The sequence below is a fragment of the Elephantulus edwardii genome, unplaced genomic scaffold (genome assembly GCF_000299155.1).
Source record: "Elephantulus edwardii isolate Elephantulus edwardi_28Jun2011 unplaced genomic scaffold, EleEdw1.0 scaffold00112, whole genome shotgun sequence".
NCBI classification, from domain to species: Eukaryota; Metazoa; Chordata; class Mammalia; order Macroscelidea; family Macroscelididae; genus Elephantulus; species Elephantulus edwardii.
In genome coordinates, this window is record NW_006399862.1 from 11,975,085 (window position 1) to 11,993,084 (window position 18,000).

Here is an 18,000-nt window from a genome sequence, read left to right on the forward strand (position 1 = left end):
GAGCGGAGTTTAGGGCTGTTGTACATAGGGTCGCTATGAGTCGAAGGCGACTCGACGGCACATAACAACAACAACAACATTATATTTTTCATACGATTCCTTGGAGCATTAAATAAATGTTGAATATTTTGTGTGTATGTTTGTTTAGATTAGATCAGTCATAACCTTTGTAGCTAAGGAGCCAGGTGTGCTCCCATAATTTTGAGTATATGTGAACATTGATTCTATAACTTTGCTGCAGCATCCTCCACTTGTAGTTTGGTTTCCTTTTTAAATTTGTTTTTCTGAATCTCGATGTGTGTGTGTCTCTCTCTCTCTTAGCTTTATCTCTCTTATTAAAGTAAGTGCTTACAATACTTTGCTCTTCCTGTTTTATAAGTATTTCTTTCTTTGCAGGGTTTCTTTCGTCAAGGTAATGTTCTAGCTCCTGATTTTTCACTGTAGAAATAATACCCAAAACTACTACTTTCAAATACCATCATATTACTTAGTTATTCTGCACTGAAAGTTTCATTTTCACTTGGATGCTTTATCCACTTAATGAAATACATTTCTTTACCTATCGAACTTTGTTGTGTCACCCAGATTTTCTTCCTATAGTTTGAAAACCTTGATTAATTGTGTTTTTCCAACTTCTAAAAACATCTTCCCTTAACTTTGTCTTTGATGTGCTTAAGTCTGTTTTGGTGGTGTTGATGGTGTTGGTCCACCTCATTGAGGGTTTCCTTCATTTTCATTGTTGTTCTACCAAACTATGACATCCTTTTCCCAACACTTTAGTTCAGTTACCATTGTACAGTCCTCAGTTTACATTCATTTTCTCGCTGTCTTTTATGAATTTGTAGGTCTGTTGGAACAAGTTCATACAGTTCTTACTTAGCTTTGCAAGAAAAGGCTTGAATTGAGTGAAAGTACTATAATGAGGAATTACTTTTTAAGTAGGGGTTGGTTCAGTTCTTTCTGAATGAGGGTAACTTGATATAATGTGAAAGGCAAGTATATTGGTGAGGGCTCCCTGACAGAATTTCATTCCCCCTATTCCCTCACCACAAACTTCAGGTCTGTTTTGCTTTGCTAAATGCTTTAGATATAGAAAGAAAAAAAGAATAAATAGTTCAATGATCTTCTTTTTGTCTTGTTTCATCTCTTAAGTTCTGACTCTAAATCAGAGTCACATACTTTTTCTAGAGAGAACTGGAAAGTAAATATTTTAGGTTTGTGAGCCATCAGGTCTCTGGTGCAAAACCGGTCATAGACAATATTTAAGTGAATGAATTTGCCTGTGTTCTAACTGTATTTATGGACGCTTGAGATTTATCATTTTTCTTTTACCCCTTAACTTTCTGAAAATGAAAAAACTATTGTTCATGGTTCATAGTTTCTCAGTGCTTTTCCTAAAGCTAGTGCTTAGTTTTTGCTTCATAACCCAATTACCTGCTGTCATAACTTTAATCTATGTTGCTATTTATAGAGAGCTCTTGCACTTTGCAGCAGAGGAAAATTAAAAATGAAAGGAAAGAAGTTTTAATGATATTAGAGCTAAAATCAGAGTAAATATTAAATGCTAACTAGCTCTTGGACCTCTGAGAATTTAATTTCCATGATACATATTTTAAGAGGTAATTCATATAACATTAAATTTTTGTGATTTAAAAAGCATTTTTTCCCAGGTAAAAGCACTTGATTTTCGTCATCAGTCTGTAAGTTGGTAGGACCTAGGAGGTCATGATTTGTGCAGCCAGCTCAAAGATAAGCAGTTCATATCCACCCACTGATCGAAGGGAGAAAGGACAGTCTCCTTTGTAATTTAGTTTCGGAAAATCACTGCAGATTTGGCTTTGAGTAGGTTCCAGCTTGACAGCAATGAAGGAGAAAGAGACATTGTTTCTAAGTGAGCAAATAGCATAAGAATGAGACTTTAAGTCACTTGTTTGGGATTCACTAATTAGTGACAGAATCAAAGCTGCCTGTGCACTCAACACTCATGAAATTTTAGAAATTAAAATTTAAGTTGAATAGTAACCACTTTTCAAATGAGAAATCATAACCAGTGCTAACAGTAAGCAAAGCATGGTGTAAGATACTCTAATCTCTGTATTAATCGGCAGTGTTATGTCCGTTAGTTATGTTTTGCATAGATACAAGTAAACTGAGGCTTCTTCTTATATTAATGCTTATTAGTTTATGTATGCATTATTTTTTTTAAACTTCCCTTTAAAGGGTTTAATTTTTTATTTGCATACTTACAGATGTACAACCATCATTGAAAATGAAAATGTATAGCTTTCAGATCGTATGAAATAAGTACAAACCCTGTTTTCCTCCCCTTCCCTAGCACCAGCATTGGATGTTGATTGGCAGAGCAACAATACCTTTGCTTCTTGTAGTACAGATATGTGCATTCATGTCTGTAAATTGGGACAAGACAGACCTATTAAAACATTCCAGGGACACACGGTAAGATACCCTCCCACACCTGCCATTTAAAATTATAAATACGTAGTGTTTCTGAATTTATTTGAATTAAGTCAGTTTAACATCCAAAGGACAAATCACTCTACAAAGTGAAAATGTGACTATTTACTCTTACATTTTAGAATGAAGTAAATGCTATCAAATGGGACCCAACTGGCAATCTCCTGGCCTCCTGTTCTGATGACATGACTTTGAAGGTACTTAAAGAGGAATAAGTGAAATGAGCTTTTTTTGCCCAGTGTGGCTACTCTGCTGGTCATTTTAAGACCATCTAGAATGTTTACCTCGTATTTCTTTGAGCTTTTAAACCTGTGTGAGAACTTTTTCCTACTTTCTAATGTTTAATAATAATTGTATGTAGTTATTTTTTTTTCCTACCTGAGATACGCTAAATAAGTATAGTAAATAAATACTGATAAAATGATTATGTAGGAATTATGCTCTAAGAAGGGTAGGCTTATGTATTACCTTCACTAAGAGTTAAGATTTAATAAACTTTGGATTTTACTAAAACTTCATTAATTATATTAATTTTCCTTTAGGATGAGTATGCATTACCCTTTGGAATCTGATATAAAGTGGTTCTCTGGTCAACCAGTGATACCTAGTTAACTATATATCCATTTCAAGCTGAATTTGCATTTTCTGACTGCTTGAATCAGAACACTGCTAACATCTTTTCCTGCCCTGCCCATCATACCCTTAAACCAGTTGCCATTAAGTTGATTTGCACCCCGTAGAATACAGGAGAACTGCCCATAGGATTTCTGAGGCTGCAATCTTCCTTAATGGAAGCCATCTACTACATCTTTCTTCTGCAGAGTGACTGGTGGATTCAGTTCACCACCCATTCAGGTTCCCAGACAAGTAGTTTAATTGTTATGCCACCAAGTCTCCTATTATATAGGACAGTTCAAGTAAAAAGCATAATTTTGAGATAGAGAACTGTCTAATAATTAATAAAAACAGTGAGCCCTTTCCTGCAGCCTGCTAACTCTTATTGACAATACATTAAATCTGTGGCTTGATGAAGACTGCAAACATGATGGCCCTTACAGATGTGATAATAATGTAAAGAAATAACTTTTCCTCTTACTTATCTTGTAACTGTACAATTACTCTTGTTCCTTTAAAGACATACTTTATTTTTACTTAGCGATAATTCCTAAGTCTGGAATCCCTGAGAAATATTACAATCAAAAAAATCTTCTTTTCATTAATGGTTTTATCTTTTTTATTTTTCCTGAATGTCATTACATGGAATGTTGTTTAGAAGGATCAGTGGCTAGAGAGTCTAGTGCTATGGACTGAGATGCAGCAGGGGAGCCATATTGAAACTAGAATTCATTAGAGAATAGTTCTTCATCATAAAACTAATTATATTTTTAAAATATTTTAAAATAGAAACTAGATGGATAAATAATTTGTTAGTGGAGTAATTTTCCAAGAAAATAAATTGACTTCTAGCAACCCTGCTGAACACAATAGAATTGCTTATAATGTTCTCAAAGCTGTAATCTCTACTGTGATTGAGAATACTTAGGAAAATAATTACAGACTACCACATTCCAATTGAGAGAAAAGAGTATATATTTGATTTTAGAAATGGCGAGAATGTGAGAGGTGCCTTTTAGTCATGCAAATGAAGTGGTAAATAAGTCTTATGCTCAGAGAACAGCTCTGAGATTAAGATAAAATTTTTTATAATTCGCAGCAGCTGATATTCATTGATAATGTTTATAAATTAATCTTGAGTAGGTAGAAACGTTAGGTGAAAAGATGAAAACCTTAAAAGAAAAAAGAGAAAGAAAGGCGTTAAAAGCTAGCTTAAAGGGAGCTCTGGTGGCCTTGTGGCAAAAGCTATACTGCAATCCCAGTGGTACGTGGTTCAAATCCACCAGAGGGTCTGCTGGAGAAGGAGGGGAAATCCCCTCCTGTACCTGTCAGATCCTATTTGATGGTACATACAAAAATAATAATAGTAATTTTTATTTATTTTTTTTTTAAAAAACCAGCTACCTTAAGTGGAAAAAGCTTCCAGAAGAAATCAGCAAAGTGGTTAGAGAGTGTAAAGAATAATTCTATCAAGGGATGTGAGGGATGGATGTAGTTTATGTAGTATCTAGTGCTGTTGAAAAATCTGTTGTGTTCTTTGATTTTTCCATGCATGAAGTTATGACTGAAGTAGATTACAAAAACTCTAGAATACTGCTTTTTCAAGGGCACTCTGATGGTGTAGTCCAGGTAGCTCTGGGAGTTGTGCTGCTAACCCAAAGACGACTTTTAAAAAAAAAATAAAAAATGAACCACCAACTGCTCTGAGGGAGAATGTGGGCAGTTCTGTGCAATTTACAGTCCAACAAAAAACTCACCTGAGGGTCAGCTGTGAGTGAATTGGTACTGATTCATCAGCAATTTTGTTTGATTTGAGATTGTTTATGTGTTAATAATGAAGAGTATGGAATCCACCTATTTTTTGTTTCTCTTTCAACAGTTGTGTAAGGTGATGCCAAATTTTCTCCCCAAACACCATGTCTTTATGTAATGATTTTGCCATACTGTTTTGACATGTACTTCTCTTAGTGACTGCTTTACAAATAATTTAAAAACAAAAAAAATCTATATAGAAGTTTATTTTTTATTCCTGAAAGGTTATTCTCTGCTTACTGTTTTTACTTTAATTACTACTATCTCTACTCATGATTTCTTCTATATAAAACATTAGTATTAATAAATTCTTACATATTTTGTTCTTTCCATTGTAGAATCTTGCCTGATTGTAGATTCTGAATGGAATGTATAGTGTAGATCTTTAAAGGACAGCTTAAAAACTAATGCTTTCATAATTTCAGTATCATCAGTCATGGAATTTTTTGAATGCTGGAGTTTGGATGATATGAAAGTGTCGAAAGTACTTCTAGAAAAAAAATTAATCATAGAACAACTGCAATTGATTTTTTATTATTAATTTCAATGAACATTTACAGAGATTTTGCATTTCCATTCATTCATTGTTGCACTTTTCTCCCTGCCCACCCCACCCCCACCCCCAGTTCGCTCTTCTTGAAAAGCAAAAGAAAAATTCCTTCATTGGTATGCAATCCCCCTGCACCCCCCCCACCCCCATCCCGAGTATACTCCACTCTGCAACCCTCATTCCGAACTCTTATGATAATCATAATGCCCTAAAATATATTACTTTTAAGCTGTTCTCTCCCTCATTGGTTTCAATGCAGTAAACATAATTTATCCAGTATTTCTCAGTCTTACCCCTACCCTGATATCAGCCTCATTCTACAATAGTGGCACCATATAGTATTTGTCCTTTTGTGACTGAGATATTTCACTCAGCATAATGTCTTCCAAGGTCACCCATTTTGAATAATACTGCATGAGTTTCTTGTTTTTCAATGCAGCATAGTATTCCATTGTGTGAATATACCACGGCTTCTCTATCCATTTGTTTGTTGATGGGCACTTAGGTTGTTTCCAAACTCCTTGCTATTGTGAACAAAGCTGCAATAAACATGGTGTGCATGTATTTGCTTGGATGTTGGTTATGGTCTCTTTAGGGTATATTCCCAGTAGTCGAATTGCTGGGTCAAATGGTATCTCTATTTGCAACTTTTTGAGAAAGCGCCACACCGCTTTCCACAGGGGTTGCACCATTTTACACTCCCACCAACAGTGAAAAAGGGTTCCAGTCTTCACAACCTCACCAGCATTTGTTGCCTGCTGTTCTGTTGAATTTTGCTATTCTTACTGGGGTGAGATGATATCTCATAGTTGTCTTGATTTGCATCTCTCTTAGAGCTAGGGATTTTGAACATTTCTTAATGTGCTTGTTGGCCATCTGAATGTCTTCTTTGGTGAAGTGTCTTCATATCCTGTGCCAATTTTTCGATTGGGTTATTTACTTTTATCTTGTTGTGGTGCTCAAGTATTTTATAAATTCTGGATATAAGTCCCTTATCTGACATGTCATTACCAAACACTTTTCCCAGTCTGTTGGCTTCCCTTTTTACCCTGTTGGAGAAGTTTTTGGATGTGCATAGGGATTTGATTCTTAGAAGGTCCCATTTATCTATTTTATCTTCTCCTGGTTGTAGATTTAATTAATTTTTGCTCAGACTTCATAACAGTGAATATTTTTTGAAAAGCTTAATGCTTAATTAATGATTTTTTTAGAGAAATAAATATTAAATATAGCCTCCTACATTCTAATTTCAGGTTATTTTTTAAATCTCCCTTAAATTGTTTTGGTTATATATTACTTGTATTTTGGGTTATAATAGTTTAAACATAGCCATTACATGAAATAGTAATATGCTTTTATTTTTTTTGTGTTCTTTATTTAGATATGGAGTATGAAGCAAGACAATTGTGTCCATGATTTACAAGCACATAACAAAGAAATATATACTATTAAATGGAGTCCAACAGGACCAGGAACAAATAATCCAAATGCTAACCTTATGTTGGCAAGGTAATATTTTTGCTTTACTCTTCTTTGTTATGGGCATTCTAAATATAAAATTTCTCTCAAATTTATATCGGGAGGAGTCTAGGAAAGATTGTATGAGATTGAAATCTGTGCTACACCTTTTAAAAACAGAAAAATTTATATATTAGGGTCCCAAAACTTTCTGTCTGGTCAAAGAAAATAGTGACATATAAAAAATGAACTAAGATTTTAATAATTGAAGCATAATACAATAAGGTTAAACATTTTCAACAAAAGATAAATTTAGAATATTGTTGATTAGTGTTCAGTTTTTTTGTAGTGCATGGAAGGATTACAGTGAACTCTTAGCTCACTTGGTCTGATTGAGGAACTTTTAGATGACTGTAAACCACCTCCTTTCTTGATTAACTTCCACTTCTCAGAGTACTTTCTTTCTCCTAAGTACATTAACCTGTTCTAAGGAAATTAGAGTATTTTGTTACTCACAAAATATTTTCCCCCCCTTACAGTGCATCCTTCGATTCTACTGTTAGGTTATGGGATGTAGACCGAGGCATTTGCATTCATACTTTGACAAAACACCAAGAGCCTGTGTACAGTGTAGCTTTCAGTCCTGATGGCAGGTATCTGGCAAGTGGTTCTTTTGACAAATGCGTGCACATCTGGAACACACAGGTATGTCTGCGTTACTTTAATGGACAACTACTCTTATATATAAAGGGAACTATTTGCCTATGTTCTTTTTGGTCTCTCTTAACCTGTAGATGAAATTATTTAATGTTGTTTTATAATGAGCATACATTTTCTGGGAAATTTCTATGTAATAAGTCATCCAGAAGATGCTCTGAAATTTGCTCTTCTTTTTTTTCCCTTGTGTGCCATCAGATCAGATCCGACAGGATGAGATTGCCCCTCCTCCAGCATAGCATCTGGTGCATTCAAACAGTGCACCTTCAGGATTGCAGTGCAACTTCTTGCCACTAGGCCACCATAGCTCCTTTTGAAATTTGCTCTTGAAATATAGAATAGCTCTAAAGCAAATTGGAGGGGGAAAAATCAAAGTAAAAGATCCAAACTTACTCAAGGCACAGATCAAAAAATAAAGAAAATTCTTGGAGTTAGAAACAAGAACAGACATTTCTCAAGCTAAAATACTGAGGGAAAGAATTGGCATGACACTGTCTAAAGAACAAAAAATGCACGTGGGCAAAGGGCCATGGGCATCTCTCTGAAAGGGTGAGAAGGAGTAAGAATAGCACAGCTTTTCACTGCCCCAGAGCAGAAAGTAGATAAAAGAGCCTGTAGCCCAGCTCCACGGTGCCTCTTGAGCCACATCAACGGCAAGAGGTTCATTGCCTCACAGTTGTGATACTGAGAATGGGGTTTATTAGGGAAGTAAGTTGGGGAGGCAAGTTCAATGGTATAATTCCTCAATTAGTCCAGGCTCTGGTTTCAATTCAGCAGTCATATTCAAATCATCAAGCAAAGTTTACCTCGGGGCAGTTGTAAGACAACTGCTTTTTCAAGCATCTGGCAAGAATAGCAAAAACCTTTTAACTGTCTGTGGACAACACAAAAGCAAGAAGCCTCAGGACATAGCTTGCAACAGTTTCTCCACAGCCATCACTAGGATCTTACTCCAGACTCCCTTAAGTTGCCACCCAAGTCTTGCTCACCTCAAGTCTTGCTGTCTGATGTGGGAATAGCTCTTTCTCTTACCCAGTCACACAGCTATTGATGATTTACAAGACTGTGTCTACAGTTAAGGTAGCTGGAGACCAAAGAAGGCTAACTGTAATGTCTTTTTTTTAAAAAAAAATATATATATATGGCCAACTTTAGTCTAATACCACAGACACAGACGTATTTAACCATTTCAAAAGCTGAATGGCATTGAATGAAGGACAAGCTGCTCTGAACACTTTAACAGCGAAACAAAGCTGTAAGGATTTATAAAATTGTGATTGAGTACTTCAACAAATAAAGTTAGTGCTCAAAGCATTCACTTGTCTGCACCAAGATATTTGTAAAACAGCTACTCATCAGATCTTTTTATTTTTGTCCCCATTCCAAAAAAAGGTAATCCATAAGAATGTGAATACTATTAACGTACTATTAATATCATGTGCAGGTAAAATTCTGTGAAGATAATTCAGGTAGTAATCAACAGAAAATTTCTAGATATACAAGACAGATTTAAGGAAGATGTGGATACTATTATTAGATGGCAGATGGATCTTGTTTAAAAGCAGAGAATAATAGAAAAATATTTAACTTTTTAGTTGACTATGCAAAAGTGATTGTGAATGATAGCAAATTTTGGGGGAAATTCTGTGAAACAATAATCCCAGAAAACTTGATTGTCCTCATGCAGAGTCTGTATAGAGCAAGAATCAGTTATTTGAACAGAATAATTGCATAGTTTAAAATCAGGAAGATGTGAATCTGAGTTATATCTTTTCACCATACCTATTCAAACTGTATGCAGAGCAAATAATTCAGGAAACTGGATACCTTGAAAAGTATGCAGCTTCAGGATTGGAGGAAGACTCCTTGACAACTTGTAATATGCAGATGACACTTCCTTGCTTACTGAAAATGAAGAGCTATTGTAGGACTTCCTTATGATGGTGATGATGAAAGACTGTAGCTTTTGGATTACATTTAAACATAAATGAAAACAAACATCACTGAACCAATAAATAACAACATGATAAAGGAGTGGTTTGCAGGAGAGATGAACCCCAAAAACCAAAACTGAAGTTGCCAAAGATTTCTTTTTGCTTGGATTGATACTTCAAAGGAGCAGTCAAGAAATCCAACATTATAGTTTGCTACAGAATATCTTGCTAAAACTGTGTAAAAAAGCAAAGATTTCACTTTGAGGACCAGGGTACACTTACCCAGGCCCCCCCTTTTTTTCTTTACACGTTACTTTGTAATGTGATGAAAAAATGAATATGGAAAGCCAGAGTATATTTGATGCGTGTGTGCATGTGAACGTTAGATTTGCAAAGAATATTAACTATTCCATGGATTGCCAGGAAAGTGAAAGCATGTCATGGAAGAAATGTAATCAGAATGTTCTTGGAAGCAAGGATGATGAGCCTTAGCTTTACGTACTTTGTACATGTCATTCAGAGGGATCAGAGAAATGACATCTACTTAGTGAAGTAGAGCATCAGAGAAAAATGCCTGTCAAGATGGGTCAACACAGTACCTGCTACAACATTGTTTTATTGTAAGTTAGGGCCTTCTGAGTCAGAATCTACTTAATAGTACCCAACAACAAAAACGACGAACCAGTTTAAGTTATGTTTTCATATATTGATCAGACATAAAAATGAATTTAGTTTCCGTTTTTCCCCCCTTCCCCAAACATGATAGAATGTGAGACTTTTCCCGAGTTCTGTTCGTAAAAGAAAGTGTAACTATGGTTCTATTTTGTATTTGGAGTGGTAGTAGGAGAATATGTCCTCCGGTAGTCTTCATTTTATATAGTTTTTAATTTGTATTTCTCTTATGAGTGAGATTATGAGTTTTAATGTCGTCTTGTTGTTGTTATGTGCCTTCGAGTCGTTTGCGACTCATAGCAACCCTATGTACAGTGGCCCTAAACTAAACCCTGCTCTATCCTGTGCCAGTCGCATTGCCTCTGACACACCCATCCCAATTACCCCAGTCACTGAATCAATCCACCTCATAGAGGGTCTTCCCCTCCTGCGCTGTCCCTCCACCCTGCCAAGCATGATGTCCCTCTCTAAGTACCTGTCTCTCTTTACAGCATGTCCACAGTATGTCATACGAAGCCCCAGAATTCTTGCTTCCAAGGAGTAGCCTGGTTTAACCCTCTCCAGGATGAATCTTTCTGTTTTCTTGGCAGTCCCAGGTACATTCAATACTCTTCTCCAGCACCACAGCGCAAAGGCTTCAATTCTCCTTCTATCCTCTCTAGTCATTGTCCAACTCTCGGATGCATAACAAGTGGTTGCAAAATCATGGCCTGTATTGGGCTCACCTTAGTCTCCTGAGAGAGACACCATTGCTCTTGAGTACTTTAGAGAGGTCCCTAACAGCAGACTTGCCATCGCAATATGTTTTTTGATTTCCTGGCTTCTGGTGCCAAGAGTGTTGACCGTGGAGCTGAGCAAACTGAAGCTGTGAACAATCTCAATCTCTTCGCCATCCATCCTGATGCTACCACTTGGTCCAATGGTGAGAATCTTTGTCTTCTTGATATTGAGCCTCAGTCCATACTGAAGGCTGCAGTCCTTGACCCTCTACAGCAATTGCATGAGGTCCTCCTCAGTTTCAGCAAACAGGGTTGTGTCATCTTCATAATGCAGATTGTTAATAGATCTTCCACCAATCCTGACGCCACACTTCTCCTCATAGAGCCCAGCCTCTCGGATAATCTGCTCTGCATACAGGTTGAAAAGGTATGGAGATAGGACACATCCCTAGTGTACACCTTTCCCAATTTTGAACCATGTGGTGTTCCCTTGCTCTGTTCTGACGACTGCCTCTTGGTCCAAGTATAGGTTTCTCATTAGCACGATTAAATGTTCTGGGATTCCCATTCTTCTCAGAGTCCGCCACAGTTTGTTATGGTCCACACAGTCAAACACCTGTGCATAATCAATGAAACACAGATATACATTCCTCTGGTATTCCCTGCTTTCAGCTAAGATCCATCTAACATCAGCTACAATATCCCTAGTACCACGACCCCTTCTAAACCCAGCCTGGACTTCTGGCACTTCTCTGCTGATGTCCTGTCCTGTTCCAGTCGTTTTGGATAATCTTCAGTAGAGTCTTGCTTGAGTCTGCAATCAGTGATATTGTTCTGTAGTTTCCGCACTCAGTTGGGTCACCCTTCTTTAGAATGGGAACAAATATAGATCTCTTCCAGTCAGTTGGCCAAGTGGTTGTTCTCCAGATTTCTTGGCACAACTTGGTGAGCACATCCAGTGCAGCATCTGTTAGCTGAAATATGTCAATTGGTATACCATCTATTCCTGGGACTTGTTTTTTGCTATTTCCTTCAAAGCAGCTTGAACTTCTTCCTTCATCACCATAGGCTCTTGCTCAAATGTTATTTCATTAAATTCTTTTGTATCCGCCAATTTCTTTTGATACAATGACTCAATATATTCCTTCCATCTGCTTTTAATACCTCCTGGATCATTGTCTTACAGTGTAAAGTTTTTCTGTGTCTAATGGTAAGTTTTGCTATTTTTGTTTACTTCATTATTCTTTTCCTGAATTACTACTTTTTTCTTGATTTCTAGTTCATTATATACTAGAAAAATAGATCTTGTGACCTGAGTTGCAAATATTTTTTCCTTTTTGAATAATTGCTAAACCATATACTACAGATCCTATACATAAATAAAATATATAACGTCTATTCCATTTTCTCTCTATAGGCCTTTATTGAGTGTATGCTGTAACTACTACTATGCATACATAAATACATACATATTTTGTATATATATACACAACACACACTTTAAAAATTCCATTTCAGATTAGTACTTTATAATTAGGAAAGTAAATAATGAATTTAACTCATTTTTGATTCATGAAACTAAAAGTATAACAGTGTAAATTTCAGTGTGCGTTCAAATTAATTTTTAGCTTTGTTCATTTGCATTTGTAAAATATTAAAATATAAAAATAATGTTTATGTAGAGGTCCCTCAGTGATAAGACCACTTTACCACAGTTAGTTTAGGCCTGTTTTTATTTTTAATTTATAATGTTCTCGTGATATGTTCAATTCCTTTTGCCTTCTTAGAGATTAGCAATTCTGAAGGGTCTCTATCATGCTCTGATAAATAATACATACTATTAGTTTATGTGTTAAAATTATACATTGTGCAACTCCTATTTTCTGTCTGCTTTATATATTTTGAAATTTAATGCGTACACTTTAGAATGAAGGCTTGTTTTGATGGCGCTAGAGTACTGTAGATCACATTTTGAGTCGCAGGTGACTCGACGGCACATAACAACAACAACAACGACTCAGCCACCAGACTCCTCTTAGATTACATTTTTAAAGTTCATTTTCTAATTCATTAGAAATCCATGGCATTTTATGTAAACTGCAGCTTGCTATGAATATCTATGGATGTATTTCTTTTGTGCACATGGGTGAAAATTTATTTTATGGACATGGCTTTGAATGGAAATCACAAGCCTGTAAAGAATATTAGCATTGCTGTGAATGAAAGATAAGATAGATTATCCATGTCAGATTGCTATCCAAATTACCCATACAAGACCAGTTTATACTTTCAGTGGGAGTATCTTAGATTTCCCTTTTCATCTTGTCAGTTTTTTTAACAGCATCAAAAGTTACAGTTGAAGTGAGCCTGGTCATACATAGATTTTACAGGGCCATAAACCCGCAGGAGCAGACTGTCTCATCTTTCTTGTTCAGAGTGGCTGGTGGATTCGAAGTATCATCGTTTTGGTTGTAGCTCATCACTTAACCTACCACATCATCAGAGCTCCTTTACAGTTACTTAAAGCTATTATTGACTGTTAGGAGACCAAAAAATGCGTTAGTGAAAAGGGGGGAGGAAAGGGTTTTTTTAAAATGCTGAAATAAATGTGAAGTGCAGGGACTGGATTGAAGCTCAACATCAAGAAAACAAAGATTCTCACAATTGGGCCATTTGGCAACATCAGTATGAATGGTGAAGAGATTGAGATCGTTATCAGTTTCAGTTTACTTGGTTCCACAGTCAACACTCTTGGTAACAGCAGCCAGGAAATCAAGAGACAAATTGCATTGGGAAAGTAAGCTGTGAGGGACCTCTCAAGAGTACTGAAGAGCAACGACGTCAGGCTGGAGACTAAGGTGCACCTGATCCAGGCTATAGTCTTCACAGTTACATGCTATGCATCAGAGAGTTGGACAATGAATAGGGATGACAAAGAATTGATGCCTTTGAGCTGTGGTGCTGGAGAAGAGTGTTGAATATATATACTATGGACTGCTAGGAGAACAAACAGGTTTGTCCTGGAGAGGGTGAAGCCAGAATGCTCCTTGGAGTCAAGGATTCTGAAGCTTCGTGTGACATGCTCTGGGCATGTTGCAAGGAGCGACTGGTCCTTGGAGTGGGACATAATGTTTGAGAGTGGAGGGATGGCACAAGAGAGGAAAACCCTCGATGAAATGGATTGATTCTGTGATTGGGGTGGTGGGAATGAGTGTGTTTGAGACAGCGAGGTTGGCACAGGATAGAATGGCGTTTAGGGCTCTTGTACGTAGGGTCGCTATGAGTTGCAAGCGACCTGATGGCACATAACAACAACAACATGTAAGCTGTTGACAATAGAGTAGCATATTTCTAGTGGGTCAGAACTTTATTTTGAAATTGAATCTGACCCTCAACTCTGACTGTTGAAAATAAAGCCAAATAATGTCTTTTAAAGTTTTGCATATATAGTGATGTATTGTTTACTTTTGTGATTAGGTTTTTTTTTTTGTTGTTGTTGTCTTATTTAGACAGGTGCTCTAGTTCACAGCTATAGGGGAACAGGTGGAATATTTGAAGTTTGCTGGAATGCAGCAGGAGACAAAGTTGGAGCCAGTGCATCAGATGGTTCAGTAAGTATAACAAGATGTTTCTATAAAGATGATCTATAAACGAAGTTTAGGGCTGTTCTACATAGGGTCGCTATGAGTCATAAGCGACTCGACGGCTCTTAACAACAACATAAAGGGGGATGGGGACAGAGACAGAAATGGACACAGGTGAGAATTATGGCTTATTGCGATCATGACTAGGAAAGAACACAGAAGTGTTCTTTTGAAAACAAATTTAGAGATTCTTTTATTTCTCCTCCTCAAAATGGTGTATTTTTCATGTTAATTGCATTCACATACTGTAAACAAGATTTGATGTTTAGCCAGAAGTGTTTCACGATCACAAATTAGTTAGGTTTTAGGTTATGGGTTTTTTTTCCCCGCCAAGGAGATTTTTGTTAGTTTAATTAAGACTGAGACAATAAATTATTTTAGTTAATACCCATTTGTACCTTCACTTCTCAAAAGAAAACTGATGGCCTAGGAGTAGGGAAAATAAATAATTCCTAAATTGAGGAATGAATGTTAATGGGAATATATTCATTTCTTTTTAGTGAAGTTGAATATGTCTTCACAGAAATACTAGTTTTGGCTTCCCAAACTCTACAAGCAAAGGGAAGATAGAAGAGTCACTGTATCATCTGATGAACTCTGCACTCATTCATTAGGGTCTGTGAGATAGGAATAACCTGCCTGGAATTTTCTCTCCTTTATTAGTAAAGAGTAGTTCATAAAAAAATGTAACCCTATGTAGTTTATTTGCCATATTAACTCACTATCTTCATCCCGCTCCCAAACCTGCTAAGTTTATTCCATGAGTACTATTACTCCCTGGGTTTGTGAACTTGAAAACTACAGATTGCAAACTGTTCTTTAGAATTGATAAGTTTTTAACACTTTACAGTTAAAACACTTCCTGATTATTGTAATTTCTTACAGGTTTGTGTATTAGACCTTCGGAAATAGCGCTACTAGTTGGAAGCCATGGACCGACTATGAATGTGTACATAGCCAAAATGACTGTCCTTGACCCATGTACTGCTATAGTCCCACTTGAACCATGGCCAGTCCACTACAGCCAAATCTAAAAAAAAATATATATACGTCCAGTGTATATAAACAAAATTGCACCCTGAAGATGACAGAGTTTTGTCACAGCTGGTGAATTCTGTTTACCAAGTGCTGGAACCTAATCTGCTGTTCCCCCAAAATAGCATTTAGAAGTTTTGGATATGAAAAACAGAAGAGAAAATGAAATATACTTATAAAACCAGATCATACATGTACCAAATTTTTTTAATACTAATGACAGCCTTGTTTCTCACTTTTGAATCAGCACACACCATGGATAATAATCTTTTTCCCCCTTCAGTAAGCAGTTTGTATGTACAAAGAAAAAGGACTTACAAAATTTGCAGCAGTAGTTTGTTCTTGCTTTTAAACTTTGTGTTTTTTTTTTTGTTTAGTTAATGGATGCATGAAGTAAGAGTGAATCAGTTTCTTGTTGATATTTTTTTTCACCTTTTAAGACAAACAAACAAAAAAATCTTAAAAATATTTTAATACATTCTTTTGAAGAGGTAGATGTTTGGTACATTTTATGGCTCCCAGAGCATATATTCAATTGGTGCATGTTGTGGGAAGGGGAAGTTGGAAAGTAAATAAAAATCTGTGACTTTGGTCATGTGAATCTCTAAGATACATCAGTAAATTGTATTATGCTCTGGTTTGGTTTTTTTGTTTGTTTGTTTGTTTGTTTTTTTGTGATGTGGCTGAAATGCAATAGTTTCTTTTTGGGGGACATATTTCTGCCAATTCAAGATTAGAAGGGCACAAAATGTTTTTGGTTTTTGTTTTGTTTTGTTTTGTTTTTAAAAACCATATTGAAGATGAATTAAAAAAAAAGAAAAATTCTTCTCATAGTTTGTGACCATAACTAAATTATGGTTAAAATGTGCACTATTGTGAAAAGGAGCAAAGCAGATTTGAATTTCTTTTTTGTTGTTTGTTTCTTTCTTTCTTTTGCTTTGTTTTTAAGAGATTAAAATGTTTCTGGATAAGAAATAGCTTCTCAAAGTGCCCATCATTATGCATAGAAGCTTAATATATGATGTAACCAAACTCCAGTATTAAAAATCTCTCATGTTATTTTCTTTATACAAAGCAAGATAACAGCATATAACACTGCTGTTACATGGCAAAACGTTTGCTACCTTAGTTTGAAAAACAATCTTGAAAACAAAAGACTTGCTTCAAGGTGTTTTAAAATAATAATGATGACTCCAAATTTTAAAAATATGTGATTGCACTAACCTCCCTGCTGCTGATTCTGCCTTGTGTACTTGTGAGTACAGATTTTCAAGTATAGATAGATTAAGCTACTAGGTTTTTGTTTGGTTTTTTTGGTCATCAATTACTACTATATTATGACTTTTTTTATTTTTCTTTTTTTTATATTATGACTTTTAATCTGTTCATAATATCAGATATTTTCCTAAAGATAGTTATCAAAATCCAATCTCTTTTTGTGCTCATGCAGCTTGAAATCTAAAATATACAAATGACAGCATGAGGCCGTGTTTATTTGTTTGATTAACGGATTTCATGATTAACAGAATCTTGGGAGTGTTCATTTTGAAGAGAATAGTTCTCAAATTTATGTTAAGTAGGGAATCACTTACTGAGCTTAGCAAATTTATAACTATTTCACTAATTATTTGAGGCCTTTACTGCTAAATTTTAACCTGTGTTCTGAGTTTAAGTAGAAACTCTTTTAACCCAAGTAATGCAGCTCTGATTTCCAGCATTTGTTGTTTTTGCTGTTTTTCCAAAACAGCATTGATTGAAGCAAGTCTTGGTTTTACTAAGGTAGGGTAGCATTTGGTATTGGTAGACAGTAAATACACTTAATTTCATAATATGTTGTTAAATATACCCCAATTGTTGTTAGTGGGGACTATGATACTGTAATACTATTTTTTAAAATTTCCATCCAGAGAGACAGTCATTCATGATGGTTTTCTGCCAGCTGTTTTTAGGGTTTTGGAAAACATTATAGAGATTAGAACTCTTATACCCTGTGACTTAACGTAGGAAACCTAATATGCTGAGTATCTGGCACTTGAAATCCTGCTTTTATTCCTGGAGGTCCACATCTGTGGTATACCTCTCTTGTTGTTTAAAAAAAAGAAAAATAAAAAAAAATCTGTGCAATAATTTTTAAATGTGCTCCCAGGAATAGACACAAATGTTTTGAGTATGTTTAAGCTGCATTTTCCTTTAGTGATGCATTTGTCAATTGCACTGAATTTAAATCTGAAAGTCAGAGGTGATTATTGACAGTACTTTTGTATTTTGATATGGACAATTTATTCATTTGCATACAGTTAGTGATCCTCCCCCCAGCCAATTAAAAGATAGTGGAGAAATTCTGCAATATAGCTGCCAGAATAGACAGC

The 18,000-nt window shown here is 35.8% G+C and overlaps 1 protein-coding gene across 1 annotated transcript in view; it reads left to right on the top strand.

The window, feature by feature from the left end:
- The window catches only part of TBL1XR1 (transducin (beta)-like 1 X-linked receptor 1), a 165,579-nt gene extending 150,071 nt beyond the window's left edge, over positions 1-15,508 (top strand). The window contains exons 10-15 of the mRNA XM_006892190.1: positions 2,336-2,457; positions 2,598-2,672; positions 6,834-6,961; positions 7,450-7,615; positions 14,462-14,563; positions 15,482-15,508. Of these exons, the coding sequence (XP_006892252.1) occupies positions 2,336-2,457; positions 2,598-2,672; positions 6,834-6,961; positions 7,450-7,615; positions 14,462-14,563; positions 15,482-15,508 (620 nt within the window). The remainder of the gene's footprint in view (positions 1-2,335; positions 2,458-2,597; positions 2,673-6,833; positions 6,962-7,449; positions 7,616-14,461; positions 14,564-15,481) is intronic.
- Positions 15,509-18,000: the final 2,492 nt, after the last annotated feature.